This window comes from Rhineura floridana, chromosome 10 (genome assembly GCF_030035675.1).
Source record: "Rhineura floridana isolate rRhiFlo1 chromosome 10, rRhiFlo1.hap2, whole genome shotgun sequence".
Classification (NCBI taxonomy): Eukaryota; Metazoa; Chordata; class Lepidosauria; order Squamata; family Rhineuridae; genus Rhineura; species Rhineura floridana.
Genome location: NC_084489.1, coordinates 56,330,099 through 56,351,689, shown reverse-complemented (window position 1 = coordinate 56,351,689; position 21,591 = coordinate 56,330,099). Strand labels below are relative to the sequence as shown.

The 21,591-nt window shown below is 40.7% G+C and overlaps 1 protein-coding gene across 1 annotated transcript in view; it reads left to right on the top strand.

Annotated features, from left to right (window-relative positions):
* The window catches only part of ZNF804B (zinc finger protein 804B), a 373,955-nt gene that overhangs the window by 316,061 nt on the left and 36,303 nt on the right, over positions 1-21,591 (top strand). Inside the window, exon 2 of the mRNA XM_061586579.1 lies at positions 17,157-17,297. Coding sequence (XP_061442563.1) covers positions 17,157-17,297 — 141 coding nt within the window. The remainder of the gene's footprint in view (positions 1-17,156; positions 17,298-21,591) is intronic.

Below are 21,591 nucleotides of genomic sequence, written 5' to 3'. Positions count from 1 at the left end.
ACTCACCTTTCACCATATGGTCCCAGGGTGGGTTACAGCAAATTAAAAGGCAACAAAGTCACAGGATTAGGGTAGATTCTATTGGATTGGTATATGTGGTGGTATTTCTAGGGAGAGATGCAACCACCCATGATATATTGTGTGGTATTCAGTGGTAGTCCTACTCAGAGTAAACCCACTGAAGTTAATAGACATGACTAACCTTGGTTTATTAATTTTAATGGGTCTTCTCTGAGTAGGATTTAGTTGAATACAACCCATACCTCCTGCATCTTTCTCTGCTTTGTCATCCATTTGGATATGCTGTAGATCAGGGTTGGGAAGCTGTAGCCCTCCAGATGTTGTTGGACTGCAACTCCCATTATTCCTGGCCATGTTGGCTGAGGTTGATGGGACCTGGGGTCCAACAGCATCTAGAGGGCCATAGATTCCCCAGCCCTGTAATCTTTTGTTAGTAATACAGTCTAGCTTTCTTCCCAAAGCCTTGGTGTACCTGCCTGATTCCTGAAGATAGCTTTCTTTTGAATTAAGCCACAAATATATGTGCCCATATATGGATGCTTTAAATAGTCAGATGGAAATTACAACTTTTGGACACTGCTACACTCGCATGTAACTGTGTACCTTACTATTCCACAATAAAAGTATTGATCCAAGAATTATGAGTTCCACTGCTTGATTATAAATTTCTATGAAAAGAAGCATTAATGCCTTTTATATGTCTGAGTTTGAAAAACATTAAACAACATAGATCTTTCCATTTATTTCTGCTATCTTGCAATAGGTATGAAATCAATGGAACTTAAGCTCACAAAATGGAGTGCAGAGCTGCAGCCTTTCAAAGCACCTTTAAGAAATCTGACTCCACATTTCCATTGGGTTCCCCCCTCCCCAAGAACAGAATCTCTAAATCTGCTAAAAGCTTGGCACTTTTTATCGGGCATCATGCTTGTGTAAATGGCAACAGCTAGAAATAGGCAATTATGAATTCTGATTGAATACTCTGAATGTCGAAAGATTACAAGAGGCACTATCTGAAGACGCATTAGAGGCTTCCTCCAAAAGAACAGGGAAAATGTTCTAACAATAAGGCTGTTCTTATGAATCTCCCCCCCCATATATTCAATAAGCATATGATGAGACAAGTGGGATTGCACCTGCTATGATCATGGCTAGCGGGCATGTCCTGCACCCCCTCACATTATTCACTGAATGAGTATGTGGGAGTTGCCTTTACAGAACTAATGTGGGCCCATAATGGAGAAAGTTATATATAAATTTCAAATGTTCATTGTGGCAAGATGCTGACAACTTAATACAAGGATTGTCTAACCTAATTTAGGAGTAGCTGGGCCCTGTTTATACACTCCACACACCCTCTTACTCCTTCAGACACTCCATCTTACTGTCCCTTATTTGATACTGCAAACAATAGTAGACAAAACCTCAGTTATAAACTATACTGGTTTCCCCTTTGCTTATTCCCCCTGGGCCCAGTTCTTGTTGCAGAGTAGGTTTCATCTCACCACACTGAAGGCAGATGCAGCTATAAACTTAGACTGAGTATTTTAGTTAGTATCACCAAGCATTACTGGATATTACAGAAGCAAGCAGGAAAGTTGAAACAGAAACTGAAACAGTCAAATTAGGAAGGCCACTTAGTTTTCTGTTCCTATATACATTGATCCTCTACTGGATTTTTCCTCTCAGTACAGTGGGTATTAATTAAAGCTTATTCCAACAATTCTCATCGTACAGGTATTCCTGTCCCTGTTGATGTCTGTAAACTACTGCTGAGACAAAGGGAGAGGAAGTGGGAGAGAGAAAATAATGTCATGGCTGGTGGGGATTGCTGGGCCATCCAGATCCCCAGTTTTTTCCTGGAGACTCTGGTTTTTGGGGGTCCTCTCTTGGTCTCTGGGTGAGTCACCTTAATCTATGGACTTTTAACTTTCACTTTAAAAAGATTAAGTTTCTAGGTGATCTGGTTCAAAAGATATACACCAAAATGTCAGCTCTCCCCGCCCCCCGCAATTTCTGTTAAAAGTCAGCTGCTCTCATCGCTGCCCTTTCAGGTTTTCAGCCAATAACTGACGTCAGGGTTGTGACTGACAAGAGATTTGCTGGCCTCCAGGCAAGAGGTAGAACCCATTGCAAATCTTGAAAACATTTTCCTTTTCCTGTTTGTCTGCACATCAGAAGTTGAGTGTGTATATAATGCATTACACTTTTCTAATTATAAGTTTAAATTTTAATGGGCTGTTGCAGAGGGCAGTTTATTTGTCTAATTCATAGCCTGTTTTGAAAACATTCCCAGTATGAAATTTTAAACTATTACTCATTTTTCTGGGAGTACAGCTGCAATGCTAATCCCACATACCTGAAAGTAAACCTCATTGAATTCAGTAGAGCTCACGTTTTAGTAGACATGGTTAGGATTGTGCTGTAAATCAGTGGGACTTTTGAGTGAACATAGCAAAGGATGTGTTGTAAACCTTTCTCTCCCCCTACAATCCCTTTTTTTTAAGCAACTAGGCAGGGCTTACTTAGAATTATTATTAGAATTAGAATTTATTACCTGCCCTTCACCCAAAGGTCAATGACCAACTGATTTTGACAATAAACTATTATATAGGGTGTATTTTTACATCTCCAGTGTGTGTGTGTGTGTGTGTGTGTGTGTGTGTGTGTGTGTGTGTGTGTGTGTAATATTTCCAACAACCCTGTGAGGTAGAGTTGGAAACCAAGGCAGCTTAAAACAAGAAATAAATCCATTTAAACTCCAATGACCATGAAACAAGTATAAAACAGTTTCAAAACAGCTTAATGTGGCATGATTCTGAATTTTGGGTTCGGTGAGCGAAGTTCCTTATCATTTGAGGTTGCAGTCCTGTTCTGTGTACATTTCCCTGTTTAAATACATTGAATAGATTGGGACTTGCTTCTGAGTAAACATGCATAGGATTGCACTATAAATATCTTTACAGGTTGTGTAAATAATAAGCATCTTTGACATGCATGCTTATATAAATATTTCTTCATACTATGTCTCAATATGTATCTGTTTTCACACTATGGTTGTACATTATTATTTCCTCTGCATTTTAAGTATGCCCTTCTTCCTTTGGGTGGTCATGGTCCCCCTCTGTTGTTTTCACTCTGAGGGGCAGATTAGGCTGAGAGATGGTGAGTAGCCTATGGTCGCCAAGTAAACTTTGTAGCTGATTTCCATTTTAAAAAATAATTAAAATGATTTATAGGCAAATTTATGAAGTAATGCAGATCCACATAATACATTTAAAGCATATCCAGCTTGCATTTAAAGTGCATGACTTCCTCCAAAGAATCCTGGGAAGTGTAGTTTCTCCCTCACAGTTATAGTCCCCACCACACTTAACAAACTAAAGTTCCCATGATCAGAGCTTGGAAAAGTTACTTTTTTGAACTACAACTCCCATCAGCCCAATCCAGTGGCCATGCTGGCTGGGGCTGATGGGAGTTGTAGTTCAAAAAAGTAACTTTTCCAAGCTCTGCCCATGATTTTGTGATGGGATTCATGTACTTCAAATATATGTTGAATGTGCTTTAAATGCATGGTGTGGATCTGCCCTAGGTATGTTGTGCATTCATTAGTGAATTGAAAATAGTATTTTTAAAAGATAATTTTTAAACAGGGGAAGGGCTGTAGCTCAATGGTAGGGCACATGCTTTGCATGCAAAGGTCCAAAATTCAATCTCTGGAAAAGACTATTACCTGGAATCCCAAAGAGCCAATGCTAGTCCATGTCATCAGTACTGAGCTAGATAGTACCAAATGGTCTGAGTCGGTATAAGGCAGATTCCGTTGTTCCTAAAAGAGGAAAGAGACCCAAGGGCCATACTGACTCTGAAATTTATATATGCATTTTACTTACAACATCTATATACCACTTTAGTGTAAAAAACCTCAAAGCAGTTTACAGAAGGAATTAAAACAATAGAATTATTGGCAACAAGAGTTAAAGCAGGTATTTAAAACATTCAAAATAATAAAACCAACAATGAGTTAAAACAGATAAAAAGCATAATAGCTTTTATTATTTATTTATTTATTTATTACATTTATACCCCGACTTTCTTTTCATGATAGAAACCCAAGGCAGCTTACATATGGTCCCCAGGCAATCTCCCATCCAGGCACTGACCGGACCTGACTCTGATTAGCTTCAGCAGGGTGCCTTCAGACCATAGCCTGGGACCTTTTACATGGCTGGGTAGGCTTGTCTAAACAAAAAAAATGTTTTTAGCAGGTGTCAAAAAAAGTACAATGAAGGTGCCAGACTAATGTTCCAAAGTGTAGGTGCTGCCACACTAAAGGATTGATTTTTTATACGAGCAGAACAAGCACTGTGTGGCACCTGTTAAGCACATCTTGAACTTGGCCTAGTAGCAAATCAACAACCAGTGCAGATTTCAGAGCAGAGATGTTATGTGCTGGCAGGGCCTCACTCATGTCAGCAATCATGCCACAGCATTCTGCAGTAACTGCAGCCCCCAGGTCAGGTTGTGCTTCATGGGGATTTCTGTGACCTTGGCTGACTGGATGCCAGTTTCGTTTTAGTTTAGGTTTTTGCTTAGGAAGCCTGACTGGTCGTGGGATGCTGAGTTTTCTGCCTTACTCATAGGAATCTTGTTGTTGTTGGCATGGTATTGAATTTAGGGAATCATCCATAAAAGCAATAACAGTGGTTCCATGTGCTCAGCTCAGCCCCCTTAAACCCACTGATGATGCACCTTGTTGTTTGCATGATGGTTTGTTTCTTGCCCAATAGTGGTAAAAGAGAATTCACATACTAGGAAGTGTGGCTCAGTTGCTGTTGTTCCAACCCTGCCTGTGAAGGTAGATGTGTGTTTTGTTTCAGTCAGTTATTACTCACTGGAATTGGATTGGTTGTCAAACTCAGTTTATAGCAGCCTACAGGAAAAGCAGGAAAGGGTAGAGAATCTTCTTAACTCTTACTCATTTCCCAAACCTCTCTCTGCAGTGAAGGGTCAAGTTTGTAAAGAAGTTTGGAACAGCCATGTTAACAGGCAGGGACAGGGCATTACAGGGAAGGGGTTGCCAACCCTACTTTGATATCGATATCTTTGCAGACAATCCCTAGTCAAGCCTTACCAACAGCACATTCCTAATAATATATACTCAGAAGTAAGTGAGTTCTATGAGGCTTAGTCCCTTTGTAAGTGTGTTTAGAATTGCAGTCTTCAGGGGCATCCATCTTTACTCCTGAGTGCCCCCATCTAACATCTCCACAACACTAGGCTCCCTTCTTCCTACAATGGCCTTCTGGTGACTGGCCTGGCCTGCAGGCGCTTAAACTCTTCTTGCCAGAAGCAAGTAGGCTAGATTAAATGTTCCCTACCCAGGCTCCCTAAACAGGTAAGAAGGAATGATCCTTCAGCTGGACCTGGGAACACCCTCATTTAGCTTAGATTTCTATATTAATTTCCAATCAGAGAATTTTTGTTTTGTTTGAGTGGTGTGCTCCAAGCAACTGTGGTTGATGCTTAACATATCATGTTTGATGACATCACTAGGGCCCTGCCCCATGACATCTCTAGGGCCCACCCCTGAAATCCAGGGTTTGGGATGCTTCTGACTTGGCAACCCCAGCCTTCACTATTAGGGGAAGGTAAATGTTTTGGGCAGGGAAGGGTGTGTGTATTTGCCAAGCATCTCACACTTTTCAGTCTTATGTACAGTTATCAGGGAGCGCATCCCACACTGCACGCATATCTGAGACATAACTTCTAGTACCTAACTAAACAAAGGACAGTATTCTATTTGAAGGAGTCCTTTCTCAGAAGGGCTGTTCAGTTTAAAGATAAAGAACCAGAGGAAGGGAGAATGATGACCACCTGGAGAGCAGTCTAACCAGACACACAGGCCACCTGGTTACACACTTAGCTAGTATGGTGGGACTTACTGATTTTTATTTAAATTCTAGTACTAATTTCTAAATTTACATCTCTACATATGCATTAGCATATGCCAGTTTATTAATTGCATATTAATAAAGCTGTTAATGCCATATGCTAATTTATGTGTGTAGATGTAAATTTAATTAATTTATAGTAAATTACTATAGCTATTGAAATAAATAGATCTGTGTCCTTTTGCATCTTTTTTGGTTATTTATTTATTTATTAGATTTATATCCCACCCTTCCTCGCAGTAGGAGCCCAGGGCGACAAACAAAACACTAAAAACACCCTAAAACATCATAAAAACAGACTTTAAAATACATTACAACAAAATAAAAATATATTAAAACAAAACATCTTTAAAAGTGTATTTTTTTTAAAAAGGCTTTAAAAATATCTTTTTAAAAAAGCTTTAAAAAGGTTTCTTTCAGATATCCTGGTCCCAAGACGTATAGAGCTTTGTACACCAAAACCAGCACTTTGAACTTAGCCCAGTAGCTAATAGGTAGCTAGTGCAATTCATTCAGCAGTGGGGCAACATGTTGGCAATACCCTGCCCCAGTGAGCAGTCTCGCTGCCGCATTTTACACCAGCCGCAGCTTCCAGACCACTTCAAGGGCAGCTGCACATACAGCGCATTACAGTAATCCAGCCTGGTGGTTACCAGTGCATGGACAACAGTGGTCAGGCTATTCCTATCCAGAAACTGCCACAGCCAGTAAAAGGCACTTGTAGCCACTGAGGTCACCTGGGCCTTTAGCAACAAAAATGGATCCAGGAGCAAACCCAGACTACGGACCTGATCTTTCAGAGGGAATACGACCCCATCCAAAGCAGGCAACCGACCAATTATCCAAACTCAGGAACCACCAACCCACAGTACCTCCATCTTGCTAGGATTCAGAGACAGTTTATTGGCCCTCATCCAGCCGCCACCACCATTGAGTCCAGGCAGCAGTGATGCTTTTCTACTTTTGGAGGTGATTTGCCATTATAACTAGTAGCAGGCTATGATACCAACTTCAGTCACTGGAAATTACTTAGGAAAAGTGAAAAGAACTTGCCATTTACACTGAATTTACAGAATTATGGCTCTAAAAACAACATTTTAACATTAGGAAGCATTTGGTTTAGGACGCCATACTTATTTCTCTGCAAGTTTTGCTGCACAAAGTGCCCTGCATTTTGCCTCAGCCGACTTGCACAGGGCAGAAATCCTTGCAATCAATTTCTGAAGCAAACTGCACATGCTGTTGTCTAGGTCAGCATACTTTAATGGCTGTGCAGTCTATTAAACATCCCTTGCACACCTTGGATTTAACAAGTGATTCCTAATTGACTACGTGTCACAGCAACATTCTAGAAAACTCAGTTACACCGCATGTTCCATTGATTCTCCTTACATCATAAAATGAAATGTCAGAAGCCATTAATTGCATTTTCACCAGAAGGAGCCAAAGAAGCAGCCAGTGCTGAATGCAAGTGCTTCTGGCTCTAGTGCAGTGGATCTGTTTACAAAAATACTACATCAACTTTTTTGCAGTGACAGGCAACCCTGGCTAAATTCATGTTAATATAATTTTTTAAATATCCTTTTCTCATGCAAAATGCATTTCTCATGAAATCCCATGGTTTCTTCAACCAATCTATATAGGCCTGTGAGAGCTTCCACCCTCCCACCATGAATCCCAAGGGTCTCAGAGCCCCAGGGGTTCTCTTGCCTTTAGCAAACACCTGGTAAGCTCTTTACTCAGATGCGTTTAGAGCCCTTCTGAGATCTGTTTATTTAAGCCAGAGGTGGGAAATCTTTAGCTCTTCAGATGTTACTGAACTGCAACTCCCATCATCCCTGGCTATTGTCCATGTTTGCTGGGGCTGATGGGAGTTGTTGTTCAGCAATGTCTGGAAGGCCAAAGGTTCCTCACCCCAGATTTAAGCAGGCTTGCTTCCCCATTAATCCCTCTATCATCAGGTATTTAAGCAGCCTCTCCCTTCAGTTAACTCTTTCTCTCCTTGACTCACCACTAGGGTGGCTAGCCCCAGAATTACCTTTTGTTTCCTCCCATGCTGTGTCCTAATATGTCGCTGTGTCAAGGCTTTCCCATAGCCTAGCTCTTTACTCTTTTACTGCTACTGCTTCTCCATCTTGCTCCTTCCCTATTTGGGACCAACCCAGTAGCCAGGGTGGGGCAAATGGGTTCACTGCCTCCACTAAAGCTGTGCTCCCCCCCCAGGAGGCCGGGCCTGGCAACCAAGAGGTCTTCTGTATCTTTAAAAGCTGTGCAGGGGGAAGGGAGAATTCCGCCTTGTGGTTTTTCCCATTACAGTGTTGCAAGAACACCTGCACTTGGCTGACTTTCTCTTCTCCTAAAGATACAGGATCAGTCTCAGGCCCTGAACCTGGAAACCCTAAGTGATGACTGGGAGTATAGCCCTCCTGGTTAAGAACTCTCAGAGTGGGTAAAGGACCAAATAGTGCCCTATGAAGTGTCCCTAGAGTGTGTGAAAACTTTCTGCAATGGGTGGGGAACCTGTGGCCTTCCAGATGTTGTTGAACAACTCTCATCATTTTTATTGTATGGTTGTTTGTTTTGTTTTTAACTTGTAAACCTTGGATATTTTTAACAAAACAGCGGTATACAAATATATTTATAAATAACTCATCCCTGACCATTGGCCATACTGGATGGGGCTGATGTGAGTTGGCGTCTAGCAACACCTGGAGGGCCACAGGTTCTCCACCCCTCCTCTACAACTTGAAGTGCCATATAAACATTCAACCAAAATGTGGATTTTGTTGAAATGAATCATTTTATGTTTTGAACGTGCAGTTTATTACAGTTCTCAGGTTTAACAACTTAGTAGGAAGAACCATTCCTGACCTCTAGGAACTGTACATGATGTAATAATCACTGTACCTGCCTCAGATCAATAAGCAAGCTTGAAATTATGGCTTTTTTCCCCATGGCAGACAAGTATAATTAGGCAATCAGGCAATGGAGGTAGATGTGATTATCTTAAAATGCACATGGGAGCTAATTGGTTGCTATTTTAAACCATCTGTATAGAAAGCAAACTGTGTATTCATTTCACTTGAAGAGGATAGAATTGGAGGGATCGAGTCCTCTGGAGCAGAAAGTTCCAGTTGCTTGTCACAGAGGACATTCTACTCTTGTTTATTCCCAAACAATTAGAATTTTGTCCTCAGTGGAATGGAATAAGCTGTAAATATTTAATTGACAGTTTATCATCTGTAAAAAAAAGGGAGGGGGAGAGACAAATTAGATTTTGGATGATTGCCAGTGTGACAAAATCTCCCCTGTCTTTCCATAAATTTTGCATATTAGGAATGTAGCTCTCCCTCCACACCATGCTTGACTTCTACAAAATGTGTCTATACTTAATTAATGCTATTGCATCCACATTTTAATTTATGCATTTTAATTATACAGAGAGGCTTGTGAATAATTAATGTTATTAAAACAATAGGTCAGAAGTGTAAGCTTAAAAACAGCAATCAGTAGGTTTAACGGGGGTTTTTCCCCTAATATAATCTCAGGATAGCTCATTAAAATAGTTTAACTGTTTCATTAAATGAACAGGATACTTGTATTTACGGGGCTAGTGAATTAACATCTGTCAGCTGAGGCCACTTAATGGAGAGACCATGGCCAGTCAAATGGGTTACAAAAGTTTGCAACTGGGGTCTTATAGGTATTATGTGAGCAAATGGGCAGAACCAGAAAATATAAGAGTTAAGGATCCACAAATGTTTACTTCTAACTCCAGTTATGTTTAATAGAGATTACTCCCTGATAGGGATGTAGGGAGTATAGCCAAGAGTTCTAAAGATGGGTAAGGGCTTGAGCAGATTCAGTGGAAACGTATTAGGTCATAAATGTTGTCATGTAACCTCCTTGGGACCAATTCTATGGTAGCCCCAGAAAATTGACCTAGTTCTTCTCACAAACCATAAATAAGATGCCTTTTTTGTTTGTTAGTTTCAGCTGACATGCCAGGCTACAGGGTGGAATACTCCGCACTTAGAAGAAGAAGAAAAGATTCCTACACCAGAAAACTACCATATCAAAGAGAAGTCTAGACTAAATGTAACCCTTTGGGCATGGAAATCATGGAGGAAACAGCTAGTCCTTGGGTTGTCACCACTTCAGCCCTTTCTAGACCATCTGTGCTAGATCAGGCAATTTAAGAGTTGAGAAGAGACAGGAATCTGTCAAGTAAGACTTTTTTCTGAGCACGAGAAACCAACTGGTAGAGAGAAAAAATGATGAGCTGTTTCAGGGTTAGGGTGGCAATTGGCTGCATAAGCTTCAAGAGCAAAATTTTGCCAGAGAGCTGGACAGAGTTCTGGCATGAATGGGTTATTGACAGTGTTTGCAAATGAAGGTCTGCAGCAGACAAACGGAAGAAAAGGCACAGCTTTGCTTATGTATAGCCTATTGCTGGATGCCCAGTGTGGGCAAGCTAAAGAGTTTAAAATGGCTTGGGACACAGACTGGGAGTGTGCACTTGGAGTGCAGTGTAGGAATGTGTTGGGAGGAGGGCCCCCTTTAAAACAGTTACTGCATCTTTACATGACTGCTATTAAGTTGAGTTATCATTAGTACCTTATTCTGGCAAAACTGAGCTACATTAATGGCAGTCTTGCCCCTGCATGTTTGAGGGGCTGTGAGGAGAGAGGCATGCTGTTTCGTATGTCTGTTCTTTGGAACTTGGTATTTGGATCACTACTTTTGAAATATATTCACTCCATCCCCAAATCTCCTTTACTGAGACTCTTTCCTATTTTTGATGGAGATAAGTTTTACATAACAAACAAGCTGCATTTCTTCTTTTGGCAATCAGAAAGAGTATCTCAAATGGTTGGAGAACTTCTGCTAAATTTCCCTTGCAGCTATGGTTTGCCTCTACTTGGTCTGTAGTATTAGTAGAAAGGTTAACGTGTAGCATTAGACTGGGAAAAGGTAAGGCCCAAAATGATGCTTTTGAGCAGAGCTTGGAAGTAATTAGTTACAAAAACAAATTACTTGTAATTTATTACTTTTTTTGAGGAATCAGTGGGTAATTTCTTTACATTTTGATTATAATAGAAAAAGGAGTAATTTTATTACTTTTGAGGAGTAATTGTAATGTCTCCACCATTATTTTTGTGCGTTTTTTGGGGCGGGGCAGCAAGGAAAGTCTTCTGTTCCTCTGATTCGTGAATGAAAATCATGTGGCTCAAACTGGGCTTCTGCGCAGTGTTGCTCTTCGCTTGTGCTCTATGGTGTTTAGGAGGCAACAAGGGAGGAGATGGAGAGCAAGACAGAGGTGGAGTGGAGAAAACAATTGTTTTTTAAAAATGGACAGTGGTGGTGAAGAATGGAGTGGAGGTAGAAAGGAGCCACAGGGCAAATGTGGATGAAGGAGGCAGCAGTGAAATGGAGATAAAGAACTGTGGAGATGAGACGACAATGTGTGTGTGTGTGAATACTGTGCTTGCACCTGGTGCACAAAGCAGCCTCTGCCTGGCTACTTTGCTGCATTTGCAGTGTTTTAACTTTTTTGTACCCTAGGGGAAAATGTTTGCTTGGGTGGGTATGCCTTAGGTGGTGGCAGGGCGGGGTCCAAGAGGTGGTTGAGTGAAAGAGATGACACTTGCTGTCTGAGTGTGTGTGTGGGAGTTGCACTTGGTTTGACACACAAAGATCTGAGTGGTGGCCTCAGACTCCCTCCCCATCTCCCTTACCAGCAGAAAAGACCACCACTGCTATCTTATGGATAAAAAGAATTATTCTACTACATGAGTGTGGGTGTGTTTATTTTTAATGTTGTTTTAGGTTACTTAGGTGTGCAGCAACCAAGGCCAGCACCTTGTAGGCACTCAATTTTTTTAAGTAACTTAACTGTAATTACAGTGATTACTTTTGAGTAATGGTAATCAGTTCCTTTCAAAATAATTGTAATTGTAACTGTAATTTATTCCTTTTTGGGGCCATGTAACAGTCATTGTAACTTATTCCTTTCTAAAAGTAATTTTCCAAGCTCTGCTTTTGTGATGCTGTGGTTTTCTTTCATTTCCTTTATTAACTCCGACACTGGAGGCTTAACCCCTCAAGCACATGCAATTCATTCTGGAAGGATGTTTTATACATACCTTATAAGCTTGATTGTATTGCTTTTAATAAGTGACATGAAATGTACCACTTGCATTGCTCTTCCCCAAGAACTCTTTTTCCTTTCTATGTCTATGAATCATATATATGACCCATTGTTGCATCTGGGTCTTTTTGAAATTAATAATTATATGTATAATCTAGAACTATTCTCTCTGGCACCTAGTGTTCTATGTTGTTTCTGTATAGAGAAGTATTTGGTCATTTTGGATCACATCTAAACCATACATTTAACGTGCTGTTATACCACTTTAACAGTTATGGCTTCCCCCAAAGAATCCTGGGAACTGTAGTTTGTTAAGGCTGCTGGGAATTGTAGCTCTGTGAGGGGTCTCCTAACAAATCTCAGCACCTTTAATAAACTACAGTTTCCAGGATTCTTTGTGGGGAGCCATTACTGTTAAGGTGGTATAAGAGTGCTTTAAATGTATGATGTGGATATGACCATAGTCTGTGATGGTACAGTCCCAGCATGTTTTTATGACCTCATCTGCTTTTGAGAACCATGCATACAGAGCTGTTTTTTAAAAGAGTGACTTGCTCTTGACATCTGATATGTAAACATTTTATAAATTATTTTATGGACCAAATGCTTGGAGGCTTGGCTGTGGGGGGTGAAGGAGATGCTACAACTGAGAGCAGGGATGTGCAACCAGCATCGTGCAGGATGGCGTTGTCCTGCTTACCAGCTGATAAGCACAAGGATTCCATCCTGTGCATTGCCAGTTTCTGCTCCTTTGCAAGCAGCTTCTCTGCATACAGGGAAGCCACCCGCCTCAGACACCTCTGAATAGGCCCAATTTGGCTCGGGCCTTGGCCCAATCCTATTGGTAAAGTACATTTTGTCCCTGTGTGATCTAACGTAATAGTGTTACAAAAATGCAGCCTGATGTAAACAAATGTCTTTGTTTACTTTGTGGCACCCCCGATTTCCACAGGTTTAAATGCCAAGAAAATGTCTGTTCTTTCGGTTAAAGAGGTATTGGGGGGAAAACATAATTGTCCTACAATTTAGCTCAGCAGCTAAAGTGTGTGAAATGGCAGGCTGTGCACTGTGTGATGTGTGTGCTTACCTATGTGTTCGGTAGTGACAAGGTGCCTCCACCTACACAGTCAGGAATTACCTTCCTTGAGGAAGGTGTTGAACCCTGAAACCAGCAAATAACAATGCTGTTGACTCACACTAAAAATATTTCAACAAAACATCCTCTCAATGGTGGTAAATAGGGGAAAAGATAAGGATAATGCTTCACCAGGCACAAGTACCAGAAATTAGGAGAATATGGAAGGATAAGCAGAAGCCAGACTGATGGCATTATGTAAAGGACGTTTTCTCCTGTTTTGCAAAGAGATGTTGCAGGCTTAAGCCACAGCAAAACAAATATCAACAACTGGAGTGGCCCACCACCACCAAGGCAAGGACTATTGCACCCAAGGCTGGCCAATTTACTTTGGGACTTGATGCAGAAAATACCACAAGCACCTTTCTTCCCTTTCTGGCAGTAAAAATGCAGTTGTAAGAAATTAAATAACTAACAATTTGTTGCCCTTTCGTGAAATTTGTGGCCTCTTTTAGTGGGGTGGGTTCTGTAGACCTGTCCTGTATTTGTATAGATGTGATTTTAGGTTTTTTATTCGTTGTGTTTGTTTTAATTGCTTTTTAAATGTAAGTCATTTTGGGTCACTTCTGTGAGAAAAAACAACTAACAATAATAACATCAGCAACAGCAACCATACATCTGCTTCACTCTGCCTAACAGTAGGGCCAGCCCAGTGTGGAAGTTAGGTTGCTGAGAGACACAGGAAAAGGCTTTTTCAGTTGTGGCCTCCCATTCTAGAAGCTTGTCTAGTCCCTGACAAAAGACCTCTTTGTGTGTCCAGGTCTTTTCAATGACTTTAAAAAATCAACAACAAAAAAAGAGTAGTTCTGGGTTTGTTTTTTACTGTGTTTGTTTTTTTGCAAAACTGTCTATAGCACCAACATTAAGAAAAATACCATAGCTGTGAACAGCATAAAATCAACAATAAAATTATATTCATTTATATTCACAAATACAGAAGACATTATATATCAAACATCAAACATAGACGGATCACCCCTCGGGGAAAGCCTGGCTGCACAGCTGAGCTTTAACCAGGTCACTAAATGCCAGTACTGTAGGGGCCTATATTGGAAGTACATTCCAAAGGGTAAGTGCCATCACACTAAAGGTTTTCATGGACATAAGATGGAACCTCGGCAGCACTGGCACTACTAAGAGTGTTTCTCTCAAGGAATGAAGTAACCACGGAGGGGTGTGCAAGGGAAGGCCTTCGCAGAGGTAGCCTGGTCCCAAATTGCTCAGGACTCCATATGCCAACAGCAAGAGCTACCTGGCTTTGTATCATATTGGCAGCGAGTTTTTAATCTAGTTTGTGTCATCTCTGCTGCTGCTGTGTTTTTACTCTGGTAATGCTGTTTTTTAAATAAACATGCATTATCTGCCTGGAGAGGGTTTGCCTGATAGAAAATGTTTTAAAATAAAGAAATAAATTCACCACAACATTGTTATTTGGGAACAATCCAGCACAAGTTTATTTTCAACAAAGAAACAGAAAAAGAACTCAATCATGACTATTATTGACTGATTTGTTTAAAATATTGATAACCCTCCCTTTGTCCATATGGATATCAGGGCAGGATACAACAAATACAATTTTCAAATTAGTCTCATTGTTTCAATGGGACTTCATCATGGCTAAGATAACATTCACACCATACATTTAAAACACATAGCTTTCCCCAAAGAATCATGTAGTTTACCTCTCACAGAGCTACAGTTCCCAACACCCTTAACAAACTACAGTTCCCAAGATTCTTTAGGGGAAGCCATGTGCTTTAAATGTATGCTGTAGATGTGACCTAACTGTTGTTGGAATGTGCCCGCAACTTTAAAATTACATTATTGATTAAATAAGAATGTGCACGTCCTGTATATGCCAGTCTCTTAGCTGCTTGCTTATCTTATTTAATCAATTCTTAGCAGAATTATTGTTACTGCAACAAGGAGTCCCTTTAATTTCAGGCCTTGTGGAACCCCAAATGATCCTTGTTTCCTCTGACCATCCTGCAATGCCTTGGTTTTAAAAGAGAATCTCAACTTTTACTGTATGGCAGCCGAATGGTATGATCTGCAAAATGCTTATTGGCAAGGCTAACATTCCTGAGAGGCTTAGCTTATTCCCCCAGCACGTGTACACACTTGTTCATTTTGCTGCTCTTAACTGCACTGTGTGCTGATAAGGGGATTAGAGGCCATAATCATTGTACTGTAACATCCTGTCATTATAATGTTTCTCTGTGTTCTTGTTCTTTTGCATTGTTGAGTGTTGCTCTAAAGCATGGCTGAAGGAGTAATTAGTCTAGAGGGTAAATGCCACTTTAATCTACCTACAAAGACTGATGTCCAGTGAAATTCTTGCATGAGTTCCTTTAGATCAAAACTAACCTGAGGAGCATTTTCATATCACTGCAGGAGTGAGTCATCCATCTACCTTGAGCCATTCATCATCAGGCTTAGAAGTTTGGATGCCAGTTTCTTACTACAGACTTCCATGGCCCATGGAGGCAGAACAGCAATATGGCATCGCCCTTTCCAGGGATGCAATCGTCGAGGGTCTTGGGGGGCCTTAGACCCCTTACTTTTTTGGGAGCAGGGTCTCTATGTCTTCAGCATCCTATGAGCCAATCTGTGTGAAAGAGAGTGTGTTAATCTCTGAGAAGAGTCTTATATCATGTTTCCTTTCCTGCTGACTAGAGCCAATTTCCTGCTGTCTGGAGCCATGCTTATTGGATTCTAGAGAATTCTGTTGTTGTGGGAGAAGGCATTCACAACCCAGTAGCAAAAAAAAACTGTTGGTGGCTGTGACTACCCTGCACTTCTGAATTTGCCATTATACTAGTGGCCCCTTCCCATGCAGATTACCCAAAGCTGGCCAAGTTAAGGCCAAGCTATCCATAATATAAATGTGTAACTCAGAATCAGACCTTTTGGAGCATTTCATTTTTTAATTACATGTAGGGATGGGAGAGAGATGTGATTCTGTTCATGTTTAAAGGCCAATCTACCTAATTCACACATTTCAAAATAATGTGCAAACTAAAACACAGCTATTCTTTGAAATGTGCATTTCTCCAAATTTTGCATTGTAGTTCTCCAGTCAACTAATGTGTGCAAAAATGCATATACCTGGGCCAAGTGTGCATAAAAAGGCATATATTAGTGATAATAACATACAAAAATGCATCATATCAGGGAAAATTGCATTGCAAAAATCCAGTGTATGTAAAAATGCATGTATTACGCAAAAATATATTTGTATATTAGGAGAAATTTACACTAAAATGCTGATCAATTTTCATGAGGACTTTTTAAAAAAAAAAACTGATCTGGAAATGCGGAGAAATGAATTTAGGATTGGAAAAATGAGAAACTGAAATTGAAAGATTTGAACGTATCTATTACATGCAAGACCACAGTGTGCAGGGAGGTTTAACCCCTCCCACCCCAGCCATGATCCCAGCAAAGGTCGCTCTCCACACTGCAAGTAGTGTTAGAAAATAAGCTTGGATTGGGATTTCTAAACCTCCCCTCCCCTTGTGCTGTGGCTCTGATTTGCATCCAGGATGGAGGGTGCATACCTGAAATTTAAAGAAACACAAGGCCCAGGTATATTTGCAAGTCATGCAGTTTGAGGACTTACTTTGTCAGAATATCCCACAAACAACTCTCTCTGGGAGTAAAAATGTAATAATAAAAATATAAATAAATAACAATAAATAAATTACCAGTTTTATTACAATCACGCAGTATATATATTTTGTCAAATAAATAAATAAAATTGACTGCCTGAGACAGCCGTCTATCTCTGCCTGATGATAGGGCAGTCCCACTGGAAAATGCGTGGGTCATTGTGGTGACAAATTGGCAATATTGTAAGTAACCAAATGCTTTTTCTCTACCTCTGCCCTTGTAGGATTTTGCTGAAAAGAAGGCAGCAGCGAAGGCTCTAGAGGATGTGAAGGCTAACTTCTACTGTGAATTATGTGACAAGCAGTACCATAAACACCACGAATTTGACAACCACATCAATTCCTATGATCATGCTCACAAGCAGGTAAGCCTAAAAAGTCATTCTTTCAACAAGAACATGGCTGATCAAGGGCCAAACTAGGCATAATGTTAATTCCATACCATGATAGCAATGAAAATCCCCCTGTATGCTACTCTTTGCCCTGGGATGGACGGTTCTGTTGCTGCCATGGAAACTTCTTTGCTGGAGTGAACTGTATGCATGGGGGAGGGATTTTCATCAGGACTGCCATATGAGGGTTAAGGGTTAACAAGTCCAGAAACCTTTATTGCAACAAGGAATGGCTGGCATAGCAGCCATAGGGAGGAGCTGTCAGAATTGGGACTGGTATACACAGGGAGGGAGTTAACCTTCCCCCCCAATACACACACACACACACACACACATTCCATGATCCCAATGAAATTCCCTCGAATGCTGCTATGCACCCTGGAAGCAAAGCTTCTCTCGGTACCAATGGAAGTTTCTCTCCCAGGATGAATAGCAGTTGCGGGGGAGGGGGTTTCCATCAGGAATTCAGAATGGAGGGGTGAGGAAAGGTTTATATTCCTCCTACCCATGTGCTGCAATCCTGGTCCTGGTCCACTATTGAAATTTTTGACACATTACTTTCAGTCAGAACCACAATTAGTGTTATGTCTTGTTTACTAAGAGAAAGCCCACCTGAGAGGAAGGCACCTAGCCAGAGAGATTTGGGAAGGATGGCAAGTGAGCTCCATAAAGAGATACTCACATATATCACAGAGGGGAAGGGATGACTCAATTTCTGCCCTGTCGAGCCAAATATGACCCACCACCTATGTATAGTGGAGTATCAAAAAGTTTGCTGAACATCCAGTTTTTGCTGCGTGCATGGTAGGGGACAAGCCTGCCTTAAATATTTGGAGTATGTTGTTGGTGCATTATGGATGCAGCTCACAGAACCATGAATCAGGCCATTAATTTCAATTCTAAACAGAGAGCCTTTGAACCCTAAAGAATCTTGTTTCCGTGTGCATTCATCTGACTAGTATTTTCTCTTTTCTCCTTAATATCCTTCTTACCACCTTATTCAACAGCAAATCAACTTCTGATTACAGGTTCTAATGTTCATGAGGGCTGACACTGTTGACGGAGAGCCATGAATTTCACAAGTAGAATCAAGGCCACAATTTTGGCCCATTGTCTCCCAGACAAAACAAGGTTAATCGTGTTTTTTTAAAGAAAAAAATCAGCTATTGCTCTTCCCCTCACCACTCAATTAGTCTGTAAAAGGCTGATAATGACATAAAACAAAAATGGTTTCAGATCCAAAACATGTGAAGTTAATCCTATAATCCCCCTTTCCTATACAAAAGGATTTATTTCCAGCTTCAGCTGCTTTTTCTACTTGTCAGGATTGTTTTCTGAACTCAGATTGATCCATTCCAAGCATCGAACACACACATACACAAGACCCACTCATGTTTCTCAGCCTTGGTGATTTATGCAAAATAGAAATGGCATGTTGATGCATCATTCAGTTTGACTTGGCTGCTCTCCATCATAAAAGCAATAAAACTTTTTCTAAAAAAAATTAAAACTAGATTTAATGCTTTGGGGGGGAAATGACAGATTGGCAGTGGAAGGAACAAATGGCCTATATTTTATAAAACATACTAAACCTCACACAGAAATGACAGCATGTGCTTCTCCAATGCCGCCCTATGAGGTGTGCTAATGTCTCAGTTAGCACACCCATAGGGTGAAAAGATATGCATCAAAAAGGCAGATTTGCACTACAGTCCTATAAACATTTACCTGGGAGTAAGTGCCACTGAGCTCAGTGGAATTTACTCCAAAGTAAACATGCAAAGTATTGTGCTCAGTTCTCCAGCTCTGCACAGACAACCTGCCAGTTATTAAAATGCTAATAATGTGATTTCAGATTTTTTCATATTCCACTTCTAAGCTTTCACATTTTCCTTGTCAGTATTTTTTTTAAAAAATATCAAATTTTTAAATAACCATCACACACACACTGGGCTCCAACTGGGAGGAAGGGTGGGATATAAATCTAATAAATAAATACAAACAAAAATTTATTTGTAATTTTGTAGGTGAAATCGAGGGGGCACACTGTAGACAATACACTCCCTACTGTCACCAATGGCTCCACACTTCCATAGGCAGATATTTAGAAGGAAAAACACCCGGAGAGGCACTCCTCCACAGAACCATTGTGAGTGGTGATCCTGGACCCCAAGAGTAATTTAGTACTGGGGACATTCTGTTGTCCCCCTAATCAAAATGTTCAGGGAGATCTTGAGATGAAAAATGAAACGGAGGCATCCAAATATAGAATCATAGAATAGTAGAGTTGGAAGGGGCCTATAAGGCCATCAAGTCCAACCCCCTGCTCAATGCAGGAATCCAAATCAAAGCATTCCCAACAGATGGCTGTCCAGCTGCTTCTTGAATGCCTCCAGAGTCGGAGAGCCCACTACCTCTCTAGGTAATTGGTTCCATTGTCGTATGGCTCTAACAGGAAGTTTTTCCTGATGTGCAGTCGAAATCTGGCTTCCTGCAACTTGAGCCCATTATTCCGTGTCCTGCACTCTGGGATGATCGAGAAGAGATCCCAGCCCTCCTCTATGTGACAACCTTTCATGTACTTGAAGAGTGCTATCGTATTTCCCCTCAGTCTTCTCTTCTGCGGGCTAAACATGCCCAGTTCTTTCAGTCTCTCCTCATAGGGCTTTGTTTCCAGACCCCTGATCATCCTTGTTGTCCTCCTCTGAAACTGTTCCAGTTTGCCTGCATCCTTCTTGAAGTGCAGAGACCAGAACTGGACGCAGTACTCGAAAGATGAGGCCTAACCAGTGCTGAATAGAGGGAAACTAATACTTCACGTGATTTGGAAACTATACGTCTGTTAATGAAGCCTAATATAGCATTTGCCTTTTTTGCAGCCACATCGCACTGTTGGCTGATATTCAACTTGTGATCAACTACAATTTGAAGATCCTTCTCACATCGTATTGTTGACCCAAGTATCCCCCATCTTATAACTGTGCATTTGGTTTCTTTTTCCTAAGTGTAGAACTTTGCATTTATCCCTGTTGAATTTCATTCTGTTACTTTCAGCCCAAGGCTCCAGCCTATCAAAGTCCCTTTGAATTTTGTTTCTGTCTTCCATGGTATTAGCTGTGCCCCCCAATTTTGTATCATCTGCGAATTTGATAAGCGTGTTCTGTACCTCCTCATCCAAGTCGTTAATAAAAATGTTGAAGAGCACTGGGCCCAGGACCGAGCCCTGTGGTACCCCACTTGTTACTTCTGCCCAGTTTGAGAAGGAATCAATGATAAGCACTCTTTGAGTATGATTCTATAACCAACTGTGGATCCACCTGATAGTTGTTCCATCCAGCCCACATTTAGCTAGCTTGCTAATCAGAATATCATGGGGCACTTTGTCAAAAGCTTTGCTGAAGTTGAGATATATTATGTCCACAGCATTTCCACAGTCTACAAGGGAGGTTACCTGATCACAAAATGAGATAAGAATAGTTTGGCAGGATTTGTTCTTCATAAATCCTAGTAATCAGTGCATTGTTTTCAAGGTGCTTACAGATTGACTGCTTTATAATCTGCTCCAGAGTTTTTCCAGGGATTGATGTTAGGCTGACCGGCCTGTAGTTCCCCAGTTCCTCCTTTTTCCCTTTTTTGAAAATAGGGACAACATTAACTGTTCTCCAGTCATGCGGCACTTCACCAGTCCTCCGTGATTTCACAAAGATAATAGACAGCGGTTCTGATAGACAGCCAGTCCCTTCAATACTCTAGGATGCAGTTTATCGGGCCTTGACGATTTGAACTCCTTCAAAGTGAGGTATTCCTTGACTGTTTGTCTATCAGTCTCAAGCTCCAATCCTGCCCCTTCAACTTCATGTTTCCCGGGAGGGTCATAGACCCTTTTTTGGGAGAAGACTAAGCCAAAGTAGGAATTGAGCACTTCTGCCATTTCTTTGTCATCTGTTATCATTTTGCCATCCTCATTGAGTAGCTGTGTCACCATTTCTTTTCTCTGTCTTTCACTATGGATGTACCTGAAGAAAGCTTTTTTGTTGCTTTTAGCATCTCTTGCTAACCTCAGCTCATTCTCCGCTTTATTTATTTATTTATTTATTATTTCAATTTATATACCACCCTTAGCGAAACAGCTCTCAGGGCGGTGAACAAACAAAATAAAATACAATATATCATAATAAAAATACAAAAACATATACAAACAAACAACGAAAAGCACAGCAAAAACAGAATAAATACTACAAAAATTAAAATACAGATTAAAAGATTA